Consider the following 24,133-nt stretch of genomic DNA (forward strand, 5'->3'; position numbering starts at 1 on the left):
ATAGTTTATGTCTATAATAGTTATAGATTATTTATTTTAGATTAGTCTTACAAATATAAGTAAAGGTAGGTAATATTCTACAGTATACAAGATACGTTTTAATATGGCACGGTAGTGTAGAGATACGAAACTGACTCGGCGTAATGGATTCTTCTTATCGCTTCAGCGAGCATCACAGATATATCCATAGTTTGCAATTTAGGACACAACTTCATATGTTTATCTTGCGGAATAGTGTTCGTAACAACCATCGCCTCTAGACAAGAATTGTTGATTTTATCAATAGCATTTCCAGCGAGAACTCCGTGTGTAAGAATAGCGTAGATCTTGTTAGCTCCAGCTTCGCGTAATTTCTCAGCACCTTTTACAATAGTGTCACAGGTGTCAGCTAAATCATCTACCATGATAGCGGTTCTGTTCCTTACGTCCCCTACTAATACGGTCGAGTCTTCGTGGTTCGCTCGCTGCCTTTCCTTGTGTATGATCGCAAAATCAATGTCGAGTCTATCAGCGATAGATGTCATTCGTTTTACACCGCCCGCATCAGGCGACACCATAACACTACTTTCCCACTCGGGTATATTATCTTTTATCCACTTTGTGATCGCTGGCTCAGCGTAAAGATTGTCGACGGGGATGTTAAAGAAACCTTGAATTTGGGATGAGTGTAAATCAATTGTTATAACATGATCGGCACCGGCAACTGATATGAGATTAGCGAGTAACTTGGCGGTGATAGGAGCACGGCTCTTGTCCTTTTTATCTTGTCGGGAATACGGAAAGCTCGGAATTACTGCTGTGACTCGAGAGGCGGATGCGATTTTGCAAGCGTTAATCATGATTAAGAGTTCCATGAGATTGTCGTTAATCTCGCCGCAGCCACTCTGTACGATATACACATCGTCCCCACGGACGGATTCCCCAATTTCGACATTAGTTTCCTTATTGCTGAACTTTTTTGTCGTCGCTCGACCTAAATCGAGGCCGAGGCGAGCGACTATCCTTTTTGCGATATCTGGATGAGAGCTTCCAGAGAATACTTTAATGTTTGGCATCCTTGGTTCTTCTTTGGCTTTATTTTTATTCTGTTCGGTGGTAGGTTCGTGGTCACCAGTTGGTTTCATGAGACTGACTGACGCAAGTGAAGAATCTTCACTTTACGGTTACTGATAGTGAAATGAAATGTTATGTACATAAAATGGCAGATTTATCAAAGTTCAAGTCGGGGTCAGCTCGATTCATATCGCAACCGTAATAGAAGCACATTGTTTGTCACCAAATCACGTTTAAATAACTAAATAAACAAGCACGATTTCATCATGTCAACATGAGAGATACGGTTATATAATTAATTGACTATACAGGGTGTCCCACTGTTGGTATACTAAGCTCAAAGGAGGTTACCTATAGTTTTGCATACGCTGAGTACGTAAAATATACTTATAAAATTCCAAACGTAGTTTTTTTTTCAAATAGATGAATTCTTAAAACTTATAACAAGCAACCCGCCAAGCTTTGCTACCAGCACGTGACCTATCGTTTAAGATTATGTTTTCATAGACAAAATGCTCAAATTAGCGAAGCGGTATATGCCGGCTGCGCGAAGCTAGATAAGAAAACATGGATTTTTAGGAAAGATTTAGCAAAAATTTTTGATGTAATTTTGTTGTTTAAGTATTTTTTACGTATGATCAGTGTATGCAAAACCACAAGTCCCTTCGCGCTTAGTATACTAATAGTGGGACACCCTGTATATATATACTCAGATAAATTATGGTTTGATCTCAATTAAACGCTAGGTTTAGAGATTGTTATAGGTATGAATATTTACGAAATAATATAGAAATTTTGTGTGTCAGAATAAATAGTCTATAAATAAGTTCCTATTATTATTACCTTATCGAGTTTATAATTTTTTTTATCTCGTTTATATTAATAGATTTATCACTTGTATATTCTTTCCCATTTTTTTAACACATCTAGATAGTTAGGTATTACCTATATTAAAATTATCAAGTTTTAAAATAAGATGACATTCAAACGTAATGCAATACGTGAATAATTATTAAAATTTAAATTAAATTTATTTACAGCTAGGTTATTTTTTTTCAACTGAAACATAATAATAGGAACTAACTACTCGCTACTACTAACTTTTCGCTGTTAGTGAACTCGTAAATTTTAAAAGTGACTGTGAGGACCTATGGGTTTCAATCAATATTGGTGTTAGACTTAAAATTACATTTTGTGTGGTATATTTACCACCACCTGTACAAAAACCAATTCTAGATCATTTTATGGATAATTTTAATTCTGTTACTGAAAGATTAAATGACGAGCATAATATAATACTCATTGGGGATTTCAATATGAGCTGTTTGGACTGGTCTCACGTAAATATTTCTCGCTCCAACGCGTATCCTAAATTATATCAAGATTTTATAGATTTTACACATTTAAATAATTTAAAACAGTGTAATTATGTCCGTAATTTTAATAACAAATTGTTGGACTTGATTTTTGTGGATGTACTTGGTTGTCTTGTAACAGAAGCTACAGATTGTTTGTGTAAAATTGATCCTTATCATCCCCCACTTGATATAACATTGAATTTGAGTTTAGATAGCAATTTGGAACCGAACAAATCTGTCAGATTTGACTTTAATAAAGCAGACTATACGAATATCAATACGGAGCTAGGATTGATTAACTGGCATGAACTATTTAATGACCTTAGGGATCCAAATTTGATGGTTGATATTCTGTATGATCATGTCAATGATCTAATTAAAAAATTTGTTCCTACAATATCTAATAAAAAACGTAATAAGCCACCTTGGTTTAATAAAAAACTTGAGAGATGTATTCGGGAGAAAAACAAGTACATAAAAAAAATTAACCTTTATGGAAACCCCCTCGATAAAATAGCTCTTCGTTTATGCAGTAAGCGTTGTGAGAAGTTATCCAAGCAATGTTATAAATGGTATATAAGTCAAATGGAACATAAAATTAAGGAACAACCAAAGTATTTTTGGTCGTATATAAAAGCTAAGCGAAACGGATCGAGTACGTATCCAAAATGTATGTCAAATGGAGTGAATTCAGCATCTACTGGACAGGATATTTGCAATTTGTTTGGCTCATATTTCCACTCTGTATACTGCCCAGTTAGAAAGTCTTCCGAAGGAAATACGTCATCCGCCAACTTAAATATTATAAAAAATAATTCTGACTGTTTCTCTTCTTTATATATTCACAAAGATGCTATTATTACCAAGCTTAAAAAACTAGATATCTCTAAAGGGTCAGGAGCTGATAACATACCCCCTATTTTTCTGATAAACTGTGCTGATCAATTAGCTATTCCTCTTTACATCATTTTTAATATTTCGCTTAGCACTGGAATATTCCCAGATAAGTGGAAGCTAGCAAAGGTTGTTCCCATTCACAAATCTAATTCAAAAGATAATGTATGCAATTATAGGCCTATTGCAATTCTTTCAACTCTGGCAAAAGTTTTCGAAAGTTTAGTTTGTCCGAATATCCAAAGTTACTTTAAAAAATACGTATCCGACTACCAACACGGTTTCACTACTGCGAGGTCTACTTGTACTAACCTGGTTCTATTTGTAGAAAATACTATTGAGTCTGTGGATGCTAATGGGCAAGTTGATGTCGTCTATACAGACTTCTGCAAAGCGTTTGATAAAGTCTCACACAGTGTACTAATTAATAAACTATCTCTTTATGGGTTCACAGGACAATTTCTTAAATGGCTTAACTCTTATTTAGAAAAGAGGTATTTTTATGTTGTTGTTGATGGCTATAAATCTAACATATTTGATATAACCTCAGGCGTGCCGCAAGGTTCACACCTAGGGCCCATCCTGTTTAACATTTTTATAAATGATCTGCCGAATTGTTTTCTTAACTCTATTCCTTACATGTTTGCCGATGACCTTAAGTTAACCATGACTATAGGTAGCATTGATGATGCTTTGTTACTACAAGATGATGTCAACAATTTGTTCACCTGGTGCAAAAGCAATTGCATGGAGCTCAATATTAAAAAATGTTCGTGCATTACATTCACACGCAAGACCAATCCAATCATCCATAATTATACATTGAATGGGTCACACTTACAAGTTGAATCATCTATCCGAGACTTAGGGGTAATTATGGACAAAAAGTTAACATTTGTTCCTCATATTGACGCAGCGATTAATAAGGCTTCAAAATCTTTGGGTTTTATTATAAGAAACACTAAATCGTTCCAAAATGCTGAAACCAAAATAATGCTATACAATACGCTGGTGCGCAGTATACTGGAGTACTGTGTTGTTGTGTGGAGACCTCACTATGCAGTGCACAGTCTCAGGATAGAGCGTATTCAAAAGAGATTTTTAAATCATCTTGCGTTTTCTGTAGGCAAAGCAAAAGAATTAAAAGGCTATAATGACCGTCTAACCCACTTCAAAATTAAAAAGTTAGATAATAGAAGGAACGCATTAGACTTAATGTATTTATTTAAAATTTTAAACGGTCATATAAACTGTTCGGCGTTGCTATCAAAATTCAAATTTAGAGTTCCTTTTACATATCCCAGAAATCCCGTTAACCTTTTATCTCCTCCATTACGCAAGACTGTCCTTGGTTCCAACTCTCCGATTCCCAGACTATGTAGACTTTACAATAAATATGCTAAAGATTGTGATATGTTTTCCCTTAGTCTAAATAAATACAAATACCTGGTTAATCACTTAGACTAATGGATGTTGATTTGTTGTTTAGATTTAAGTATAACCATTTTTTTTTCTCACTGTATAATAACACCTTTTATAGTTTAATTGTACGCATGTGGTGTTTACCTACTTAAATTGTGCACTTAGTTTTAAGATTATTTTTTTGTATACTTGCTCATTTGTGTAACAATTACTGGTAAACCTAAATAAATAAATAAATAAATAAACTATATAGATTACTTGATTCAATTAACTAATTCATTAGCTACGGTCGCTACGGATCAAACTAAAGTTTAGCACATCTACAAATTATTTGAAAAAAAAATCTATGAAAGAGATTAATTAATTAGGTATTATTGTGTTTCTCGTCTATCGAATGACGTCAATAATGATACTGACGTGAATCTGTTGATACTTTGTTATGTTTGTATTACATCCAATGATTACATCTGATAGATTTATGTACCTCATCTTAACTAAGAATAATGTTTACAAACAAGCTTTTTTTCTTCCCTTCCCTTTTATAAATGTATCTATGTAGTAGAATTATAAGTCTTTAATTAAAATCCTTTGTGTACATTGTGAAAGAAATATTTATTTATAAGTAATTTATTGTATATACGAGTGAAGTGGGATAATGGGCGGCCTTATGGCTACTATAAACCATTTCTTCAACCGATTTATTATTTAAAAAATATTTTATTTTAAAGGCCGCCTCATATAAGTTCTTAGTATTAAAACAGGTTCAGATAATTCCATAATCGGTATAAATTTGGCCTATTTTCCCACGCTTAACCTTATTTGGAAGCAATAAAAAATTCATAAGGAATACCGAAGTTGTAGGTCAATCTAAAATTAATATTAATTTTCTGTCCATTCCAATATAATTTCTATAATTACTTATTTTTTTGATGGTATTATGGATAATTGTGTTGGAATTATCTTTTATTATTTTTAGAGAGGAGGATCCAGGTTGTTTAGCTCTGTGCATTTTATAAGTAGGTTTACGTCAAGTAGAGATAATTTTACCAGAACATTATTTTATTGGTACTTAACTAGATATTTTTAGAAATAACTAATGTTAGATTTCGATAGTTTCAAAATATGTGTATTTTTTTTTAAATTAGATTAGTTTAGTTACTTAGTTTCAAATTTAAAATTCAACTTTTGTCTTTTACATACGGTTACTTAGCTGCGGGTATTTAAGTAAACTGAACGATGAAAATTGCACAAACTATATCTTTTTTCTACGTCTTTTTCGTTGATATTTATATCACCGACACACCATTAATGGTAACATTAAAATAACACACAAACATTGAAGTATACTTTAATAATATCTTAAATAAGGTCATATTCAATAACATCATCGTATTCCAAATCACAAAATATAATCCAGTCTTCGATGTGTCTGTGCGTATCGAAGTTGTTAAACTGAGTGTCGAGTCCGAATATTTTGATATCTTTAATATCGTCTCTGATGATCGCATTATTCCAATCACATAATGGATTGAAATCGTTCCCTATAGCTGTGACGTATAGCTTCTCTTGCGTAGCCTCAAAGTGAAATGAGATTGTTGGCAGCAAATAAAGATCTCCCGATGCTGAACAGTTTGTAGAATTGTTACAATCCAAGGCGATGATAAGGGAAAAAGACGAGTCTACACGAGTATCTTCTGCCGTTTGACTGACATCCTGAAAAGATAATGTTGTAAGTTAAGAGCTAACTACCATATTAAATATGTAATACCTGGGTATTAAAAACAAATTGAAACAATTGGTATATCTGAAGTAATTTACTAGTTAATTTTTAAAATAGATTTATTTGTTTGAATAATTTTCCTTTAGGTTCACATTCACAGACAAAGATAATAAATACCTAGACAATTTTAATTATTTCCATAACCTTAAATTAGTCTGTTATGAAGTACCTAGGTAGGTAGGTACTAACTTTGTCTGGGGTACCAATTAAATTAACTTTATTTACCCTGTGGAATCGTTTCGCGTAGAATATGTATAATTAAATCTATTCTTGTACATATTAATTTGTTATTAAGAATATTAGAAATCGTAAACATAACATAATTAACAATGTTTACCATATTTTTTGATAATAAACGTAATTGAATAGAAAAAATATACAAACTTACGTTCTGAAGTAATATTATCGACCCACCACGTATTAAAGTGAGAAAATCAGATTCTAAAGTTGGCATTGTAATAACTTCTCCTTCTATAGATATTATTTTTTCACCTCCCCATAGTTCGTACCAAGTCCCAGGTGGCATGGTTATATGCACATGACTTTGAAATGGTTGTAGATTAGGAACGATTAACAAATCGTCTCCCACAGCAAATTGGCTATCTATTTCTCGGAGATAATCTGCTTCTGGAAACTGGTAAAACATAGGTCTGAGCAGTGGACCATCTTGCAGCACTGTATAAAAATATGGGAGAAGCGACAGTCTCGTATTCAATGCTTTTATCATTCTGTTTCTGTACGTTCCATTTACAGAGGTAGGGTCTCTTGGAACGGAGGTAGAATCTATTTTAATCATTGGAAAGTACGTGGCAGCCATGTACCATTTGACGCAGAGATCCGTCTGGTTTGTAGGGAAATATTTATCAGTGTCTCCACAAATTGGTGTAGACCACAGCCAATGTCCTGATATTCCTCCTAGAGCAGCAGCTACTAGTTCCTTATGAAGAATTGACCATAGAGCATCTATATTCTGTCTATTTACAACCACTGATCCATCCATCCAGTGACTGCTAGCTGATGTATATGTTTCGTTACCAATTATTTCCCTGAAGGCGTTTATGGATTCTTGTCCATACGTATTATGCTTGAAAAAATAATCTTTTGTTCTATCTAGTAAGGTGATATTCCATTTGGGAGTGTGTGTGAGCACTTCTCTGAAATTCTGCAAGACAAACAAAATACATACATTAACAATACAAATGACTACATAAATAGTCAAGAATAATTATAAGTTAATACAAAAAAAAAATACCTGATTGAAATATGGTAAATACGGAGATGGATCATGTTTAGACTTATTACTGTTATCCAAAGGCCAATTATTTTCCATCACTACTCCGTCAAATTTGATAGAATGAGGCCATACCCTTGACAGGAAATGAGTTGTGGCGACGTCATATGCAGGATATAATACTGAATCGTTTCCAATTTTACCTTTATACATTTCAAAACTATGAGGCTCATGGTACATGAATAATTGAAATTCCGGCAAAATAGAACAGGCAGGAATTGCTGGTGTATTGTTGTTTTCATTATAGCGTATCTGGAAAAAGAAATTGGAGAAACTATATCACTATGTCGAACATCCTTTTAATGCTACTACAAGTTCTTAAAAGACGACATTTTTATAATTATTGTAGTATATAATTGAACTAGATTATAAGGCATGTCCTTCTTTAATTGCTTTTGATAGTTTTAAATAGTAAAACGTACAAATTCATGTAGAAATTTTAGTCTCTTCAATCTTCTATTATCATGTCTCTATATAAATTGATATGTTATCAAAATCATCCAACCTAACAGTAGGTCGACGTATGAATTTTGAGTATTAAGTACCTATGTTTACTGTTAAAGTCTGGTGCGAACGTGTTTCAATTTGTATTGAAGAATGCTGAAATACACGTTCAAGTTCACGTGTACTCGTATTAAAGTATTGCGTAATAGCAATGCTACAAATGATTACTTTTTGCCGTTGATTTTTTAATAACTATATTTGTGTAAGAGAAGAAGTTTCATATAAATCTCACAGAGATCATTATTGCCACTACTCTGTTATGTGTATATATTTTTTTCTATAGGAATAACCTTATAGTTTTTCAGCAAACTCCTTAAATATTTATCCCTAAATGCCTTGATATCCACCCTATTAAAATACTATTATTAAACTGTCAAAAGCAATACTACACCAGGCACCCTTTAAATTGGTCGTATTATAATTATATTTTCATTGATAAAAAGTTCAATAACCGGAGTTCGTGAAACCTGACTAAATTGAAGAGATGCTTTAATGCACATATTATATTTCATGCATAAAAATGCAATTAACTTATGTGAAAACAAAGTTTGTTTAACTTTTTCAACCGACTTCAAAATACAGACGAATTAAGAATGGGTAAACCGACTTTCGACTGAGTAAGTACCTTAACCGATTTTGATAATTCTTTCTTTATTTAAAGAGTGGGTGCCTATATTGACTGGGGCCAATAAAATTTTGTCTTGTTCTGAAAAGTTCTGGGCGGTTTAGTTTTTTGTTAAAAAATAATTATTACATCGCATACTCATAAAACTAGTAGATAAATTATTTTTTGGTTGATTATTTTTTAATTCATAAGTCCACAAGTACGAATCGCTCTATCTATTTAAAAAATCCTTTAAGTAGTTTTAAAGATCTAAGCATACATACAGACATTAGGACAGACGCGGGAAGCGACTTTGCAACTATGTATTGATAAACACTTACATAAGGTGATAAATGAGGTACAAAGCGTCTATTCGCCCGTCTTATAACATTAGCTCCATCAGCAACATCCTGGATATTCTTCTCTTCTATACTTTCACAGCGGTTGCTCGCTAGCACAATAGGTCTATGACCGCAGTGGCTTTCAAACGGGACACGATTTGATGTTAGGGTTGAGATAAACTCACTTAGTTCTTTGCCGGCTGTACCGCTGAAAAAAATATATTTTTTTAAATATTTTTCCTACTGAATCCTGTAATTATTTAATGGCTAGGATAATAGAAAGCGGATTAAAAGTCTATGTTTGTTTTATTTTGAAAAATAATTTTGGTATGCATTTTGCAACTGAAGCTCTACCTTTCACTGAAATTCAGACAGTTCATAATATTCATATTAGAGGAACGAAATCAAGTTATTTGTATAATTAATGATTTAGTTATACAAATAACTTGATTTCGTTACTTTGTTTCTTTGAATAAATATAAAGTGCATTCACCCTTATTAAGCAAGGTGTTGTTATAAGTTTAAAATTAAATATAATTAGACTTTTGCATTGATTAATGAAGTTCATAAAATTATGAATTTGTTGTTCAGACGTTCGAAGCTTGGGCTTATACTTTTATATAATATTTTATTTTATACGTGTCAATAAACAATATCGTAATTAACTTTCCAATGGAATATACGTTCAATATTCGTGTGTAACACATTTTAATTATTGTAAGTAGGTCAATATATTTTACATACCAAATGTGAGCTCCCAGCATCCAATATTCCAGTTTTTTACTACCCCTCATTATTTTCATTGAATCTTTCATCACATCCTTTGGTGTAGGTCCCACGAACAAATGAAACTTCAGTTCAAAGTCCGTTAAGCTCCTAACGACTATTTGATTTCCTCTTCTAATCATAATTTCTGTTGGTGCGTTTGTATCTATCAATAACCCATGGTAAGAGCCGTTTATGTGTGCGAATATCAAAGGAACTGAACTGAATCCTTTGATGTTGTTATACATGATTTTAGTAGTTCCTGGCTTCAAAGGCAATTCGCCTAAGCCGTACATGCCTGCATCTGTCAATTTAAATGTTATTTCCCAAACCCCCTCCGATGCTATTAATGGCCCTCGCATAGTATCAAATATAGTTCCCTGAGGGCCTTTTACTACTACATTCAATTCTGGGGACGAAACTGTGTAGAAGTAATTTTTATTAAATAGCCTCCTGCCAACTTTCAAGGCGTCCCTTGCGTTGTACAATGTAATAGATAAATGCGTGGCGGTTTCTTCGCTGATAGATAGCCTGATGTTGGTTAGGCTATTCATGGAATTGTAGGGCACCGTAGATACTCTGGGATATAAGACCTGGTATTCGGACCAAGGTCTGTCCATGAGATATGAGAATCTTGAGGGAAGGCGGTGGAAACAGAAGTTAGTTGTGGGATCGTAACAACATTCTGGGTGGCATTCGTTTTCTGGCACGATGCCAGGTCCACACGGAAGTCTAGACGTTTCTGCTATAAGACATGATCCAATAGAAAGCTGGAAGTCTCCACTGGGAATAAAGTAGAACTGGTATAGTAATAGGGGAATGATTACAGCTAATAGAAAAAGTGTTGTCAACACTTTTAGCGGTCGGTTTAGAAGTATGGGTTCGTACCATTTTACGTCTGTAACAAAAGTTCTTTATTAAATTTCTTCTCTACATGTACAGGTTATTTCAAATGATATAATATTATATTGGTTTTAATATATGTATTATCATACAAGGACAGAGCACATTTCTATATTTTAATCAAATAGTAAGGGTATGAAAGAATTTTACTCATAAGCAAATTACGAAAATAAAGTCAATTTCTCTGGCACGTTAAATTATAATATCGATAATAATTCTTAATGCGTTGTTTTTATTATGTTAGAAGGTCAACTCTGATATATTAATTTTTTCTCTCATTATAAAAGAAAATACAAGCCACTTGAGAAAAAAGATTTGTAAAAGGTTACATATTATTCCGAACAACGTCTTATTGAAGTACTCTTAATGATATAAGTACCTTAATAAGGTGGGAGGAAGGTCAAATATTATCGCTCGTTATAATTTAAATAACAATAAAACAAACACTATATTGCGTATTTAAGTGTTCTAAGTAATTTCACTACAAATTAACTACATCTATAATGCAATCCGTATTTTAATCGTAAGAAAATTAGAATGGATTCAAAAACCTTTTCATCTTTTTCCGCGCGTGCTTTCGTTAGCTTAATCAAAAGAAATGGAAAGAGATCTCCTAACTCCAGACAAATAAAAACATACCAAAAAATCGAACTGAAAGACAAACAAACGAACACATTTTCACATTTATAATATTTAATGCGTAAGGAAGGATAATATTATACATCTATGGCCCGCCCATAAGGGCGTTATTGCCTACCTTAAATAATACAATTTTAACACATTAATATTCAAAGATGTAACCAGTACTTCCAAAGTTCACAAGTGCTTTGAATAAAACGTGATTGTATTGTAAAAGAAAACTTTTATGATAATTGTTAACGACACCTAACTTCGTAGCAACGTAGTAAAGACAATTCATTGACCTTTGTTCGTGGCCTCATTCGACTTATATGTATATAAGTAGCTTTCAGCCCGCGGCTTCACCCGCTTTGTCCATAACCTAATAAGTTACATACCTTCCTTCATCGAAAATCAATCTATCTATTAATAAAAACGACATCAAAATCCGTTGTGTAGTTTTAAAGATCTAAGCATACAGACACACAGACGGAAGGTGATTTTGTTTTATACTATAACGTAGTGATAAATAAGGATTTTAGATTAAGTGTCGTTCCGTTTGTTTAACTAATTGATTTACTGATTTTCTATAAAGATTATCCTTTTCTGATCTTCTACTCCTTCTAAAACTTAGTGGGAACACGGTTTGGCCCTTTGAAGTTTCGACTTTGATTTTGTAGCCGCAGATTAGGATTAGGCCCTTTAGTTTCTTAGTACTGTTTTAATACAGTTTCAAATCTTATTTAAGATAATTGCGAGCTACACGTGGCAGTCCCTTCTATGAAACTTAGGAATAATGTAAAAATCTACTCGAAATGTTTCCAATTATTTTTACTTCTATTAACAAAATATTGACGGTTTGATAATTCTTTAAAATGTACAAATAAACATGCAAACTGCTTTTAATTCCGTATTTGAATGAGACATCACAAATAGATAAAATATAATATTATATATAATATTATAGTGTTTTTTTAATACTCACGTTTGATGGCATCATAAGAGAATTTTTGATTATCATTACTGTCTTCACTTTTAGAATCATCGATCCTCGGTATCATTTCTATATATTTTTATATTTATCCTTTATTATATAATATAACTTGGCACCACTTCATGATTCTGAAATTAAAACACGAGGCAACAAGTAAGAGGTTTCATAAATTACTTAATTAGGCCGCGAATGTTGTTTCCTGCTACATAATTAACTTGCAAATCTGAATAATTTTGTAATAAAAAGGCCCACTTTTATTGAATCAAAAATACTGCAGGTTTGTATTTTATTTTGTTCTATCTCCATTACGAGGTGCTTTGAAAGTTTGAAAATATGTATATTAAAGTCTTAAAAATTTAGCATTAGTGAAGTCCCGTGTCCTCTATTGATATGGGGCATATGCATTGTTATTCATTCATTTGTTTCAATGATCGTTTTTATTTAACGACAAGTAGGCGATTAGCCTTCTGTGTCCTGCCAGACTGAGACATTTTTTTCTTCGTATCCACCGGGAATCGAACCCAGGTCCCTTCGGCTCTACGCTCACGCAGTAACCACTGTACCAAGGAGGCGGTCGGCAAAGCTATTAGAATATTATTGTCATAGAAACGGAAGTCAGCAATTTAAACTAATACTTATCTCAACAATGAGTATTATTAAAGGTCAAGTGATATATCCATAACTGCATAAATAAATGTGTAAACAACGGTGTATTCAACACAATAATACATTTAACTATTCAAATGCTATTAGTTAACATTCACGCCCATTATTTATGCAAATAGTGTTATTATCTCATTATAATTTATTAAGTTATGCACACCAGATTCGATTACTTCGATCATCACACAATTGCATCACTTATCGACAATAATAACTTACCCTTGACTTTATAATAGTCCGATAACAAAGAAAGCACTCACAAATCTTTTATTATTTTGAATTAACATATAAAAATAAATAAATTATGCGAAATATTCAAACCACTGCGACGTTCAAGACAATACCAATAATTGATAATATTAAACTGATTTTGTTGATAACGCCGATAGTGGAATGAAAAATAATGCTAAAGATTATATTTATCAACTGTTTCTTTGTAATAAACGCCGCTTTTCACAAATTTATTAGATTGATAATAGGTATTAATTGTAGGTATTAAATAGCTGCAACGTTGACGTTGTTAATGCATTCAATACATAGATAGGAGATTAAATGAACGTGCGTAGTTGCATATTTGGATAACATTATTTATTCAATTAACTCTAGCAATTAATACGCCTATGAAAATTTGAATAATCACACATTTGAATATTCGTCATCTCAGTCTCCTTTACTAGATATTATGCCTCCCCTAGAGAAAAGTATATTTAAATAAAGGATCCGGCGACCTGGATAGAATACCTGTTGCATTTATGATAATATGATTACAGAATACGACGGCATTGTTTGAGAAGCACGCATAGTTCCTTACTCTTAAAATGTAGTAACTTTCTTTTATTTCAATGTAGTCTTTACTGTAATAGGTATAGGTACTTTAAATCCAAGCCAAGGTAGCGATATAATACTTCCAGACAGTGCTGAGATTTACAGACTGCTGACATTAAGGTCTATCAGATAGATTGGTGTATAATATTAAGGACACACGAATGATAATTTGTAGGCTGTTAGAAATTAGTATAAACTTATAAATCTTTGCGGTGTTAAACTTTGACAAAATAGTGGCAACGCAGTACTGCCTAACATAAAAAAAATTGAATTGAGTACTATAAATATATTTCTCTATTTTGTGATGTATTTGATTTTTAATGTATTTTATATTATATTTTTTGGGATTATGTTTGAAGCCTCATAATATACAGCAGCAACAAATGTGTACACTTAGTATAGGTATATAAGCCGAATAGGCCTTTTACATTAGCGCTTAATCTTATATATAAAAATGAATCGCAAAATGTGTTGGTAAGCGCATAACTCGAGAACGGCTGAACCGATTTCGATAATTCTTTTTTTATTATATTCCTTGAAGTACGAGGATGGTTCTTATGTAGAGAAAACGTAAACATGTACCACGGGCGAAGCCGGGGCGGACCGCTAGTAATTAATATAAGCACTATACCCTGTATATGAAGTACAAATATATTATAATCTAATTGAATGTCAAACTGACTGATAATAGAAAGTCATTAAAACAAGTGATTAACAAACCAATATTGAAACGCAAAGTTCAAACAAAATTGTAAATAAATCTGCCTATACAAATATAAAACATCAAACACCTACTTATCTATAAACTCTATCACTCTATCAATCAAACATAATTGCATCAAAATTCGTTGCGTAGTTTTGAACACAAGCATACATAGGCAGATAGACGGTGACAGCGACTTTGTTTTATACTATGTAGTATTGATTTGCTGATCTAAGAGTTTGATAAAATCGTGTATTTTAAATTCTTATCCGAAAGTTTCCACTTTGAATTCCAATCATCTCCCTGTCTTATGAAGAATATGTAAATTGAGTTGAAAATTCGGTTTCTGCCTCATTAGATATTTCCAGATCTCATTAAGTAAAATTACAGTAGATTCCTAAGGATCGTGCATTTTTATTTTTTTTACAAAGTTATTTTTTGCTTGGTTAATTTTATCATCGTATGCTGTTATTTCGAATTTTTCGCTTCAATTGCTCAATTATCTCTTGAACATCATACAAATTAATTTGGTAAATTCAAAAAAAAAATATATCTTTTCACATTTTATTTTATTATTTTACATTTCTTCAACGTTAAATGTGTAATGACCTATAAGAAATTATAGAAATAAGTATGATCATTTATGAACGTTGTTGTTATCACAGAAAAAAAGTAGGTAGTCAATTTAATTTGAAAAAAACTAGCAGTAAAAATTAAAAGGTGTTTGTTCGTTAATTAGATCAAATGACAGTGTTGGGAAATTGAGAAATCTAATTTAACTAGGAAAATTTTACAGTTTAATGGATATATGAGATTCTTATGAGCTGTAAAATGAGCGTGTGTGCCGAGCACAGGTGTGAGAAGTGAAACTTCTTTGGTAATATATTCAAAGATACCAAATTCGTCGTCATACTCCATGACGTAACGGTACTACCATGACGCGACCTTGAAATGTTACTCTCAACGCGCCTGAAGAAGTTTCACTTCAATAATTACAAAAATGTATCTATTCGTTCTGTATCCATAAGACTTGAAAGCAATAGATTCATAGAAAAGGATGTAGTTGAGATGTTACTCAGTCAAATTGAAGAAATAAACATGTTTTGGGATTTAATCAAATGTTAGTTTGGTTTGCGTTTAATATCTTTTTCTATCGATCCATGAAATGATGTTGCGGGAATCTGTAATCTTAATACTTTTTATTTACTGTTTACGAACAGAAACTATGTATATAAATGTAACTGGGGTATACAATTTTGTTAATTTATTTTCAATTGACTTACGAGATAAAACATCAACACATACACAATTCAATTGAGGATTCAAGGCGAGTGAAAAAAAGATTTGATCTTAATAAAGTGGTACATCCTGGAAACGTTATGGCTGAAAAGCATGTAACATTAATGAGTTCACGATATCAAACTGACAACGCCCATCTGAGGCTAAGAGCCTCGAAGGAGTTTAGACGATAATCCATTGTGAAAATGATGATAATATTTTTTTAAAGTGAAACTTTTATTACATCGTCTCAAACTTTTTGGTCTGTGTAGCGCGTGTATCGCGGCTGCCGAGTAGGTATACCTACTCGGCAGCCGACCGTCACGAGACATGCGCTACACAAAGCAGTGTTCGGAACCGTTCGAACAGTTTCACTTTTACCGTGGTTTCATAAAACCACACAACTTTTTTTATTGTTTTAATTTGAATCTATTCTGATTTGTTTTAGAACAAAATTTTATCTTTATTAAAATCTCCAAGTCTGATAGATTTGGAAAGATTAACTACAATTAGTTTGATTACAATTTAAATTTTCAATTCATAATGAAAATAAAGCGTATACCAGATTTTTATTAAACGTAAGGGGTGGGAAAAACTTAAGCATTTTCTCGAACATTTAATATATAACTAGCTGTGCCCCGCGGTTTTACCCGCATTGCTCTGCTACTCCTCGATTTTTTTTTCAAATCGGACTCGTGGTTCCTGAGATTAGCGCCTTCAAGTAAACAAACAAATTTTCAGCTTTATAATAATATTACAAAACTAAAGGCCCAAATTATAAACAGTATTTCCATGTACCTATTTAATGTAAATCCTGCGAATTCTTGACGCCCTCTCTACCCGTAACGTACGTAATTATTAAGTAACCTGTGGTAAGACTTCGTTGTATCTCACATTCAATTTTGTTTGAAAAATAGAAATATAAAAGGACAGAAAATGAATATTTTGTTGAAGCACTAGTTAAGTATTATAAAGCGTCGTGTCCGCTTTTGTGCTTTTACTCAAGTTTAAAATGTTACACCAATACACACCTTCTTTTGAATCTGCTTGTAACAAAAGACATCGTCCTTTCGAAAAGCTATTGAATAACATATTAAGAATATACCAGACTTATATCGTAACGGTAATGATAATACATCTATAATATAAAAATGAATCCCAAAATGTGTTGGTAAGCGAATAACTTGAGAACGGCTGAACCGATTTCGATAATTCTTTTTTTATTATATTCCTTGAAGTACGAGGATAGTTCTTATGTAGAGAAAACGTAAATATGTACCACGGGCGAAGCCGGGGCGGACCGCTAGTATTATAATATTGAGGTCAAGGTTGAATATTATGTTATGAATATGGTGGAAATCGCGGTCGACTGGACGACGGTAATTAGAATGATCAATTACCAATCAGGAGGTTGAAGGTCGTTTCAAATATATAAATATTAACTTGGAGTTAGGAAATCTCTCCTCGTATTCGATTATAATAATAATGTAAGGTGGTGGATTGGAAACGGTTCTTGTGTTAATAGACTACAGGCCCATGTTGAAAAAAATATGGGTCATTTGACCCACCACCTGACCTATCTAGAATGATATAAGAGCATAAAATAATAAGATTCAGCACTATGACGTCACTTGTAAGCTGTCCACCTGAGTGCAGATGAGAATTCGAAGGTTCAGGTAGAGATTTTCTCCCCTTGTCTCCATGATTTTTGTACGGCGTTGCGGAATAATGGCTTAAAAGCAGTATAGAAATAGTATGACACAGATGCCGTACAAAAATGGTGGTCCACAAAGTCGGAATTTATTTTTATTTTTCGACAGTTGCCGGGGTAAATTTGGTCATTTGATTTTGTACGGCATCTGTGTCATACTATTTCTATACTACTTTTAATCAATTATTCCGCAACGCCGTACAAAAATCATGGAGACAAGGGGAGAAAATCTCTACCTGAACCTTCGAATTCTCATCTGCACTCAGGTGGACAGCTTACAAGTGACGTCATAGTGCTGAATCTTATTATTTTATGCTCTTATATCATTCTAGATAGGTCAGGTGGTGGGTCAAATGACCCATAATTTTTTCAACATGGGCCTGTAGTCTATAACGCTAATGTTAGGCACTTGTACTTTTCGTATATTATGCATTATGTTATATGTATACTAACATTTTAAAGAGAATTTTTGTTAAAGAAAAAATTATGATCATGATCTTATTATTAAAATAGAAGAAATGCTTGCATAAATATTAATTCCGCTTTGTATAAATACAGTGCGTTTCTCTTAAATGCAGATAATGAATATTATTCCTGGTGGACTAATATTCATAAAAGCAAAATTAAATTTTTATTGCACTTTACGTAAACATTTGTTAGTTCTTTTGTATGAGGTTAATCTTTTGCATTTTTATCATATGATAACCGTCAGTCGTGGCAATTTAAATTTTAATCTTTAACTAGCTGTTGCCCGCGACTTCGTCCGCGATTACGTCGTTTTAGGTCATTCGTCGTTTAAAAAAAATACGTGACACTTTATTTTTGAATGTTCTTAATTGTCTCTTATAAAATTTAACTACATTAAAATTGAACACTCTGAAAATCTTAAAATCGGAGAAAATTGAAAATCTGAGGAAAACATGAAGGAATGTGATTTAAATTCTACATTACTTAGTATTTCAAATAATAATCTAAATTAAATGTAGATTAACAGTTTGAGCGCAACGTTATAGAATATGTACCTAAGTATTAAATTACGTTAGTTTACATAGTAACAAAACAAAAACACGATGACTTTCTTTCGCGCTCGGTACCACAAACTAAGCATGTTAATGGTACGTGGCCCGCGTCACTTGACCCCCCGCGAGTTCCCCTCCTTTGCTATGCGAAAATACATTCGTCGCCCTGCTGTAGGAAAAATTGTAATACTGTGGCCTGGGCGTTATACACGCCCAGGGAGTTCCTGAGTGCCGATAGACATTTATAACAATCTTATATTACTATCACCATCTTGAGGAAAAGCTTCTAATGTCGATTTAAAACTGCATACATACGAATTAACCTGATGAAACATGTTCTAAAATTGTGAAATGAGTTCAGTTTTAAATTCGAGAAATATTGATAATTCTTGTATTCGACTATTCGTTGTAGTCGAATACAAAATATATTTAAAGAAACTTAGGTTGGCCTTCAGGCAAAAGGGATCCTATCAAATGGTAAACTTGACCTTGTATCTTAAAAGTAAGCATGAAAGGACCTTCTGATAATTGTTGAGCACCAAAGGATCATTTGAAACGCACTACTATAAGAGCGAATATTGTCTAAGAACTGTTTAGATTGCACGTCATGTTCCTCTAAAAGTAGTGATTTCAAAGGTTCCGGTGTATCTTCAAACGAAAGCCGACTCCTTACTCCACTTTAAAGCATTACAAAAATAACATACTACGTTAATATCGCCTATACAGAAGATGATCTGTAATCAATTGTGAGGTTATAAGAAAACCCACTTTTATATTTGTCGGACCCCACCACCGAATTCGTAGATTGATCTTCTATGTTTACCTCTAAGTCATTAAGACTATGCGAAACCTGTCTGCAGTAAGAGGGGCCTCTCGCTATTCGTCCGTTTCCAGAGACCGAATAGTTTCAATTCTTAATCTTTCATTAAACAAACTTACCTAATAATCGTTTTTGTCTCAATTAATTGTAATATTCGCGTCCCTACTCTAGTCATTGCTTATGCTCATGTTCATCTTCAAGAGATCGAATAATATTATGGTGCACCCTATCATTTGTCAAACGGTCTTCATATTGAGTAAAAGTTTCAGATTCTCGAGATAAAATGTGACGGCCGTGATCAGCTGTGAGACGTTATACCCTCTCAGTGAAGGTTTCGGTCTCACGGGATAGTACATGCCGTTCGCGGTCAGCTGTGAGCCGCAATTCTCGTTGTGAAGCGGTTTCAGGTTCTCGGCATAACACGTGTTGTTTTCGGCCTAGAGTATACCTCTAACGATTCTTGAGAACTCTTATTTCTCATTTTCTTAGCTTTGCTCGAATTTCGAGATAAAGATTTTTTAGGTGGCACTGATGCATGAAAATAAAAATTGAGTTAAAACGGACTGAGAGTGTTATAGACAAATATAATCAGAAAGCTTCGAACTCCTAAGCTATCGGAAGTTACACGTGTTATTGTGAGTCAACCATAAAAGATAGACATTTATGATGTCGGGAGATATTTTTTATATAATAAGGAGAACATTTCTTTCTGAATACATGATTTCTGTGTAGCTTTAACCATTAAGGTTGCACACGCGACGAAAGCTTAAAAATGGAGTTACTGCTCTGCTCAGGAATATGAAAAATAATTGTACCAAGTTTCGTTTAAATCCGTCGAGTAGTTTTTGTTTCTATACCGGTTATACGGACAAAAATTTTACTGTTTGCTTCTTTGGCATCAGTGTCGATCCCTAATCACCCCGTGATAGTTATTTAGGAAATATATTTCATGTACAGATTTAATATACCTAAGTATACATAATATATTTAGATTCCAATTTCTATGTAACGTTAAATTCGACTATACAATAACTAACAGACAACGCAGGTTACTCTCGTTTCCGTAAGTTGAGGCGGCTACATATTCGGTCCTCATAACATCACTTTTAGTGAACGAAACGACAGCGCGGTTTAATTCGATGCCAACACCATCAGAAAAAAGGAAATATTTTTAATTGTGAAAAAATATTATGATTTACACTATTTTAATATATGGCTGTGAGTGTGTAAAAATAAATCCAGCTAGTTTCACATCACACTTATGTTTATAATTAGCTATACGACATGAAAATATACATATTAATTACCAAGCAAAAATCATACAGGTAAATACTGAACAAAAGTATTAACAGTCAAAGTTTATTTTTACTAACATTTAACAACACCCATGTCAATGATGAAGAAATGATAATTATCAACGAACTAACCTTTTCTATAATACTTAACACAGCACATTTTTTAAATTATCTTGCTCAACTCTGCTCAAAAATTTGAGGGTTTTGTTGGAACTGTAATGTGTCAAAACTATGATATATCTAAACTACGATACAACTTGCATGCGGAAATGCTCATTACAATCAGTGAATTTAAAGAATAACTAACAACAACTATTCAATTTTATTGAGCTGATGAATATCTTTTGCCTGGAAGAGATCACCGCCGCCTAATAAATATACTGTGTTTTCTTATAAAATCGTAACATAATTTCTTTTATCTACTAAATTTTAATAAATAAGTTCTTTTTGTTATTTTTATCTAAAAATGATCTTGAGCTTATATTAGGCAAAAGTATACATTAACTTTTTATAATTTCAGGACCGCACCTTAAATGGGGTGCTCGGAAAATATGCCTACGGATTATTAATAGAGAAATGATACCTACGTAACAAAGTTATGTTGGTTCCATTTTATTTATAAAATATAATGAAAATGGGCAAATATAAAACATATTATGTAAAATATGTAAATATAAAACATATTATGTAAAATATGTAAAATGATTAAAAATAAATAAATGAAGCAACTACGATTCAAAGAAAACATCTTTTTCAGTGTGAAAATGCTCTAAGCAATCCTGGATGATGAGTAGGTATAATATCATGTACTCTCATCCCAGTACGGTCGGTACCTCGATAGCCATAACGATAAATATTATAATCAGATAACAGCAAAGTCAGAATAAAAATCATAACTTGTACAGTTGTGAGTGCAAAATTTATGTTTCATTTGGCAATAACATTTTTTTCGGTACTAAAACGTAGTAGTTTGATATGTGGTTGGCTGCCCCTCCTCTCCTTCCTGAAAAATATCCTCCAAAATTACCCGAGATACTTCCAATGATTGAACCATACGTTGGACATTAACTTCAGTCAAAAATTGACGAAGCGGATGATTACTAATTTCCACTTAATCCTTGCTGCCACTATCTTCATCATCAAATCATCAATTTTCAAGTGTTGTTGTAAAATTGTCAGCAGAAATAGTCTTCCAAAGGCGATATAATTTTATGAACATTGAATCTGTAAATAAAAAATCAAACGTTAATAATTGTAAATCAATAAAAAAAGCTACTTACATATAAAATTTTATCAACAAACTACTGTTCCCAACGCACCTCAAAATCTTGTAAAAGTCAAAAAGAATTCATCATTTTATTATTTCATTCTAAAAGTGTAATATAAAACCATTATAAAACCAATAAAAAACATGAATTGCTATCATTATAAAAATAAATACCTATAAAAGTAACAACTTACCTTTTGTGGGAACGCATGGTGAAAATTCACAAAACACGAAGATTGAATTTGATATTTTTGGTTTTATGACATTTATTTTAATTTTATTTATTTATTTATTCAAATGCTTTATAAATATAAATTTATAAATAATAAATTTATAAAGAATAGAAACATTCGATCACGAAATTAATAATAAATTTATAAAGAATAGAAACATTTGATCACGAAATTATGTGGGTTCGAGTCCCGCCTCGTGATCGAATTTTTTCTATTCTTTATAAATTTATAAAACACGAAGATTAAAAATGTAACCAATGAACACAATCAATATTAGATTAATTGTAATGGTGTCTAGTTTGACTTAAAATAATAAACATCTACCCTCACTTTTAAAAATGTAGTATATTCACACGAAATATAAGCGCACCTTATAGGGAAGGGAAGATATGGGTTAAAGAGTTAAATAAATAACATGATTATATTTAAATTATTAATTTTCAACAGTTGTTCAGTAGTGATAACATGTAAATTGATTTGATTTTTACGAAATCTCATAGATGGCGCTGTTTCAAATTTGTCTTTATACTACTAAATTCATTAAACTGTTTCTCTGCCCAAATTACGTAAATGACATAGTTTTTATTTTGTAAAGCTAGATAATAGCATGGCTTACTCGAAACCAACATTTAAACATGAGTCTTTAGATTGTACGCTGTCGTAGTACACGGAATATGTAAGAAAAATAAAGGTTCACAGCTCCTCCCGCGAAGGTGATATCATGATAATATGTTTAAACTATCCTCACCCGACCTCTTAGGAATATTCATGCAAAATTTGAAGTAAATCTATGCAGTACTTTCTGAGATTAGCCCGGAAATACATACAGACAAACAGACAAACAGACAAACCGACAAACAGACAAAAATTCTAAAAACTATATTTTTGGCTTCTATATCGATTATAGATCATGGATCAAGTATTCTTTTAAAAAAATATTCAATGTACAGTTTTGACTTTCCTACGATTTTATTATATGTATAGACAATTATTAACGTTTGATTTTTTATTTACAGATTCAATGTTCATAAAATTATATCGCCTTTGGAAGACTATTTCTGCTGACAATTTTACAACAACACTTGAAAATTGATGATTTGATGATGAAGATAGTGGCAGCAAGGATTAAGTGGAAATTAGTAATCATCCGCTTCGTCAATTTTTGACTGAAGTTAATGTCCAACGTATGGTTCAATCATTGGAAGTATCTCGGGTAATTTTGGAGGATATTTTTCAGGAAGGAGAGGAGGGGCAGCCAACCACATATCAAACTACTACGTTTTAGTACCGAAAAAAATGTTATTGCCAAATGAAACATAAATTTTGCACTCACAACTGTACAAGTTATGATTTTTATTCTGACTTTGCTGTTATCTGATTATAATATTTATCGTTATGGCTATCGAGGTACCGACCGTACTGGGATGAGAGTACATGATATTATACCTACTCATCATCCAGGATTGCTTAGAGCATTTTCACACTGAAAAAGATGTTTTCTTTGAATCGTAGTTGCTTCATTTATTTATTTTTAATCATTTTACATATTTTACATAATATGTTTTATATTTACATATTTTACATAATATGTTTTATATTTGCCCATTTTCATTATATTTTATAAATAAAATGGAACCAACATAACTTTGTTACGTAGGTATCATTTCTCTATTAATAATCCGTAGGCATATTTTCCGAGCACCCCATTTAAGGTGCGGTCCTGAAATTATAAAAAGTTAATGTATACTTTTGCCTAATATAAGCTCAAGATCATTTTTAGATAAAAATAACA

At 32.4% G+C, this 24,133-nt stretch overlaps 2 protein-coding genes across 2 annotated transcripts; both read right to left on the reverse strand.

The window, feature by feature from the left end:
• Window position 1: 1 nt before the first annotated feature.
• On the reverse strand, window positions 2–1,184 carry LOC149900106 (ribose-phosphate pyrophosphokinase 2-like). Its single transcript, XM_090113032.1, has one exon. It carries the CDS (start codon window positions 1,122–1,124, stop codon window positions 99–101), a length of 1,026 nt encoding a protein of 341 aa, XP_089969158.1. The 5' UTR covers window positions 1,125–1,184; the 3' UTR covers window positions 2–98.
• A 4,902-nt stretch (window positions 1,185–6,086) lies between these two features.
• On the reverse strand, window positions 6,087–12,630 carry LOC149900107 (sucrase-isomaltase, intestinal-like). Its single transcript, XM_090113108.1, has 6 exons — window positions 12,519–12,630; window positions 9,992–10,910; window positions 9,248–9,455; window positions 7,760–8,050; window positions 6,896–7,669; window positions 6,087–6,440 (listed from the first exon to the last, which is right to left on the reverse strand). Exons 1-6 carry the CDS (start codon window positions 12,592–12,594, stop codon window positions 6,087–6,089), a joined length of 2,622 nt encoding a protein of 873 aa, XP_089969234.1. The 5' UTR covers window positions 12,595–12,630.
• Window positions 12,631–24,133: the final 11,503 nt, after the last annotated feature.

This window comes from Colias eurytheme, chromosome 19 (assembly GCF_061535395.1).
Source record: "Colias eurytheme isolate Ceu_HAF_F1 chromosome 19, ilColEury1 Martin Lab GWU primary, whole genome shotgun sequence".
NCBI lineage: Eukaryota > Metazoa > Arthropoda > Insecta > Lepidoptera > Pieridae > Colias > Colias eurytheme.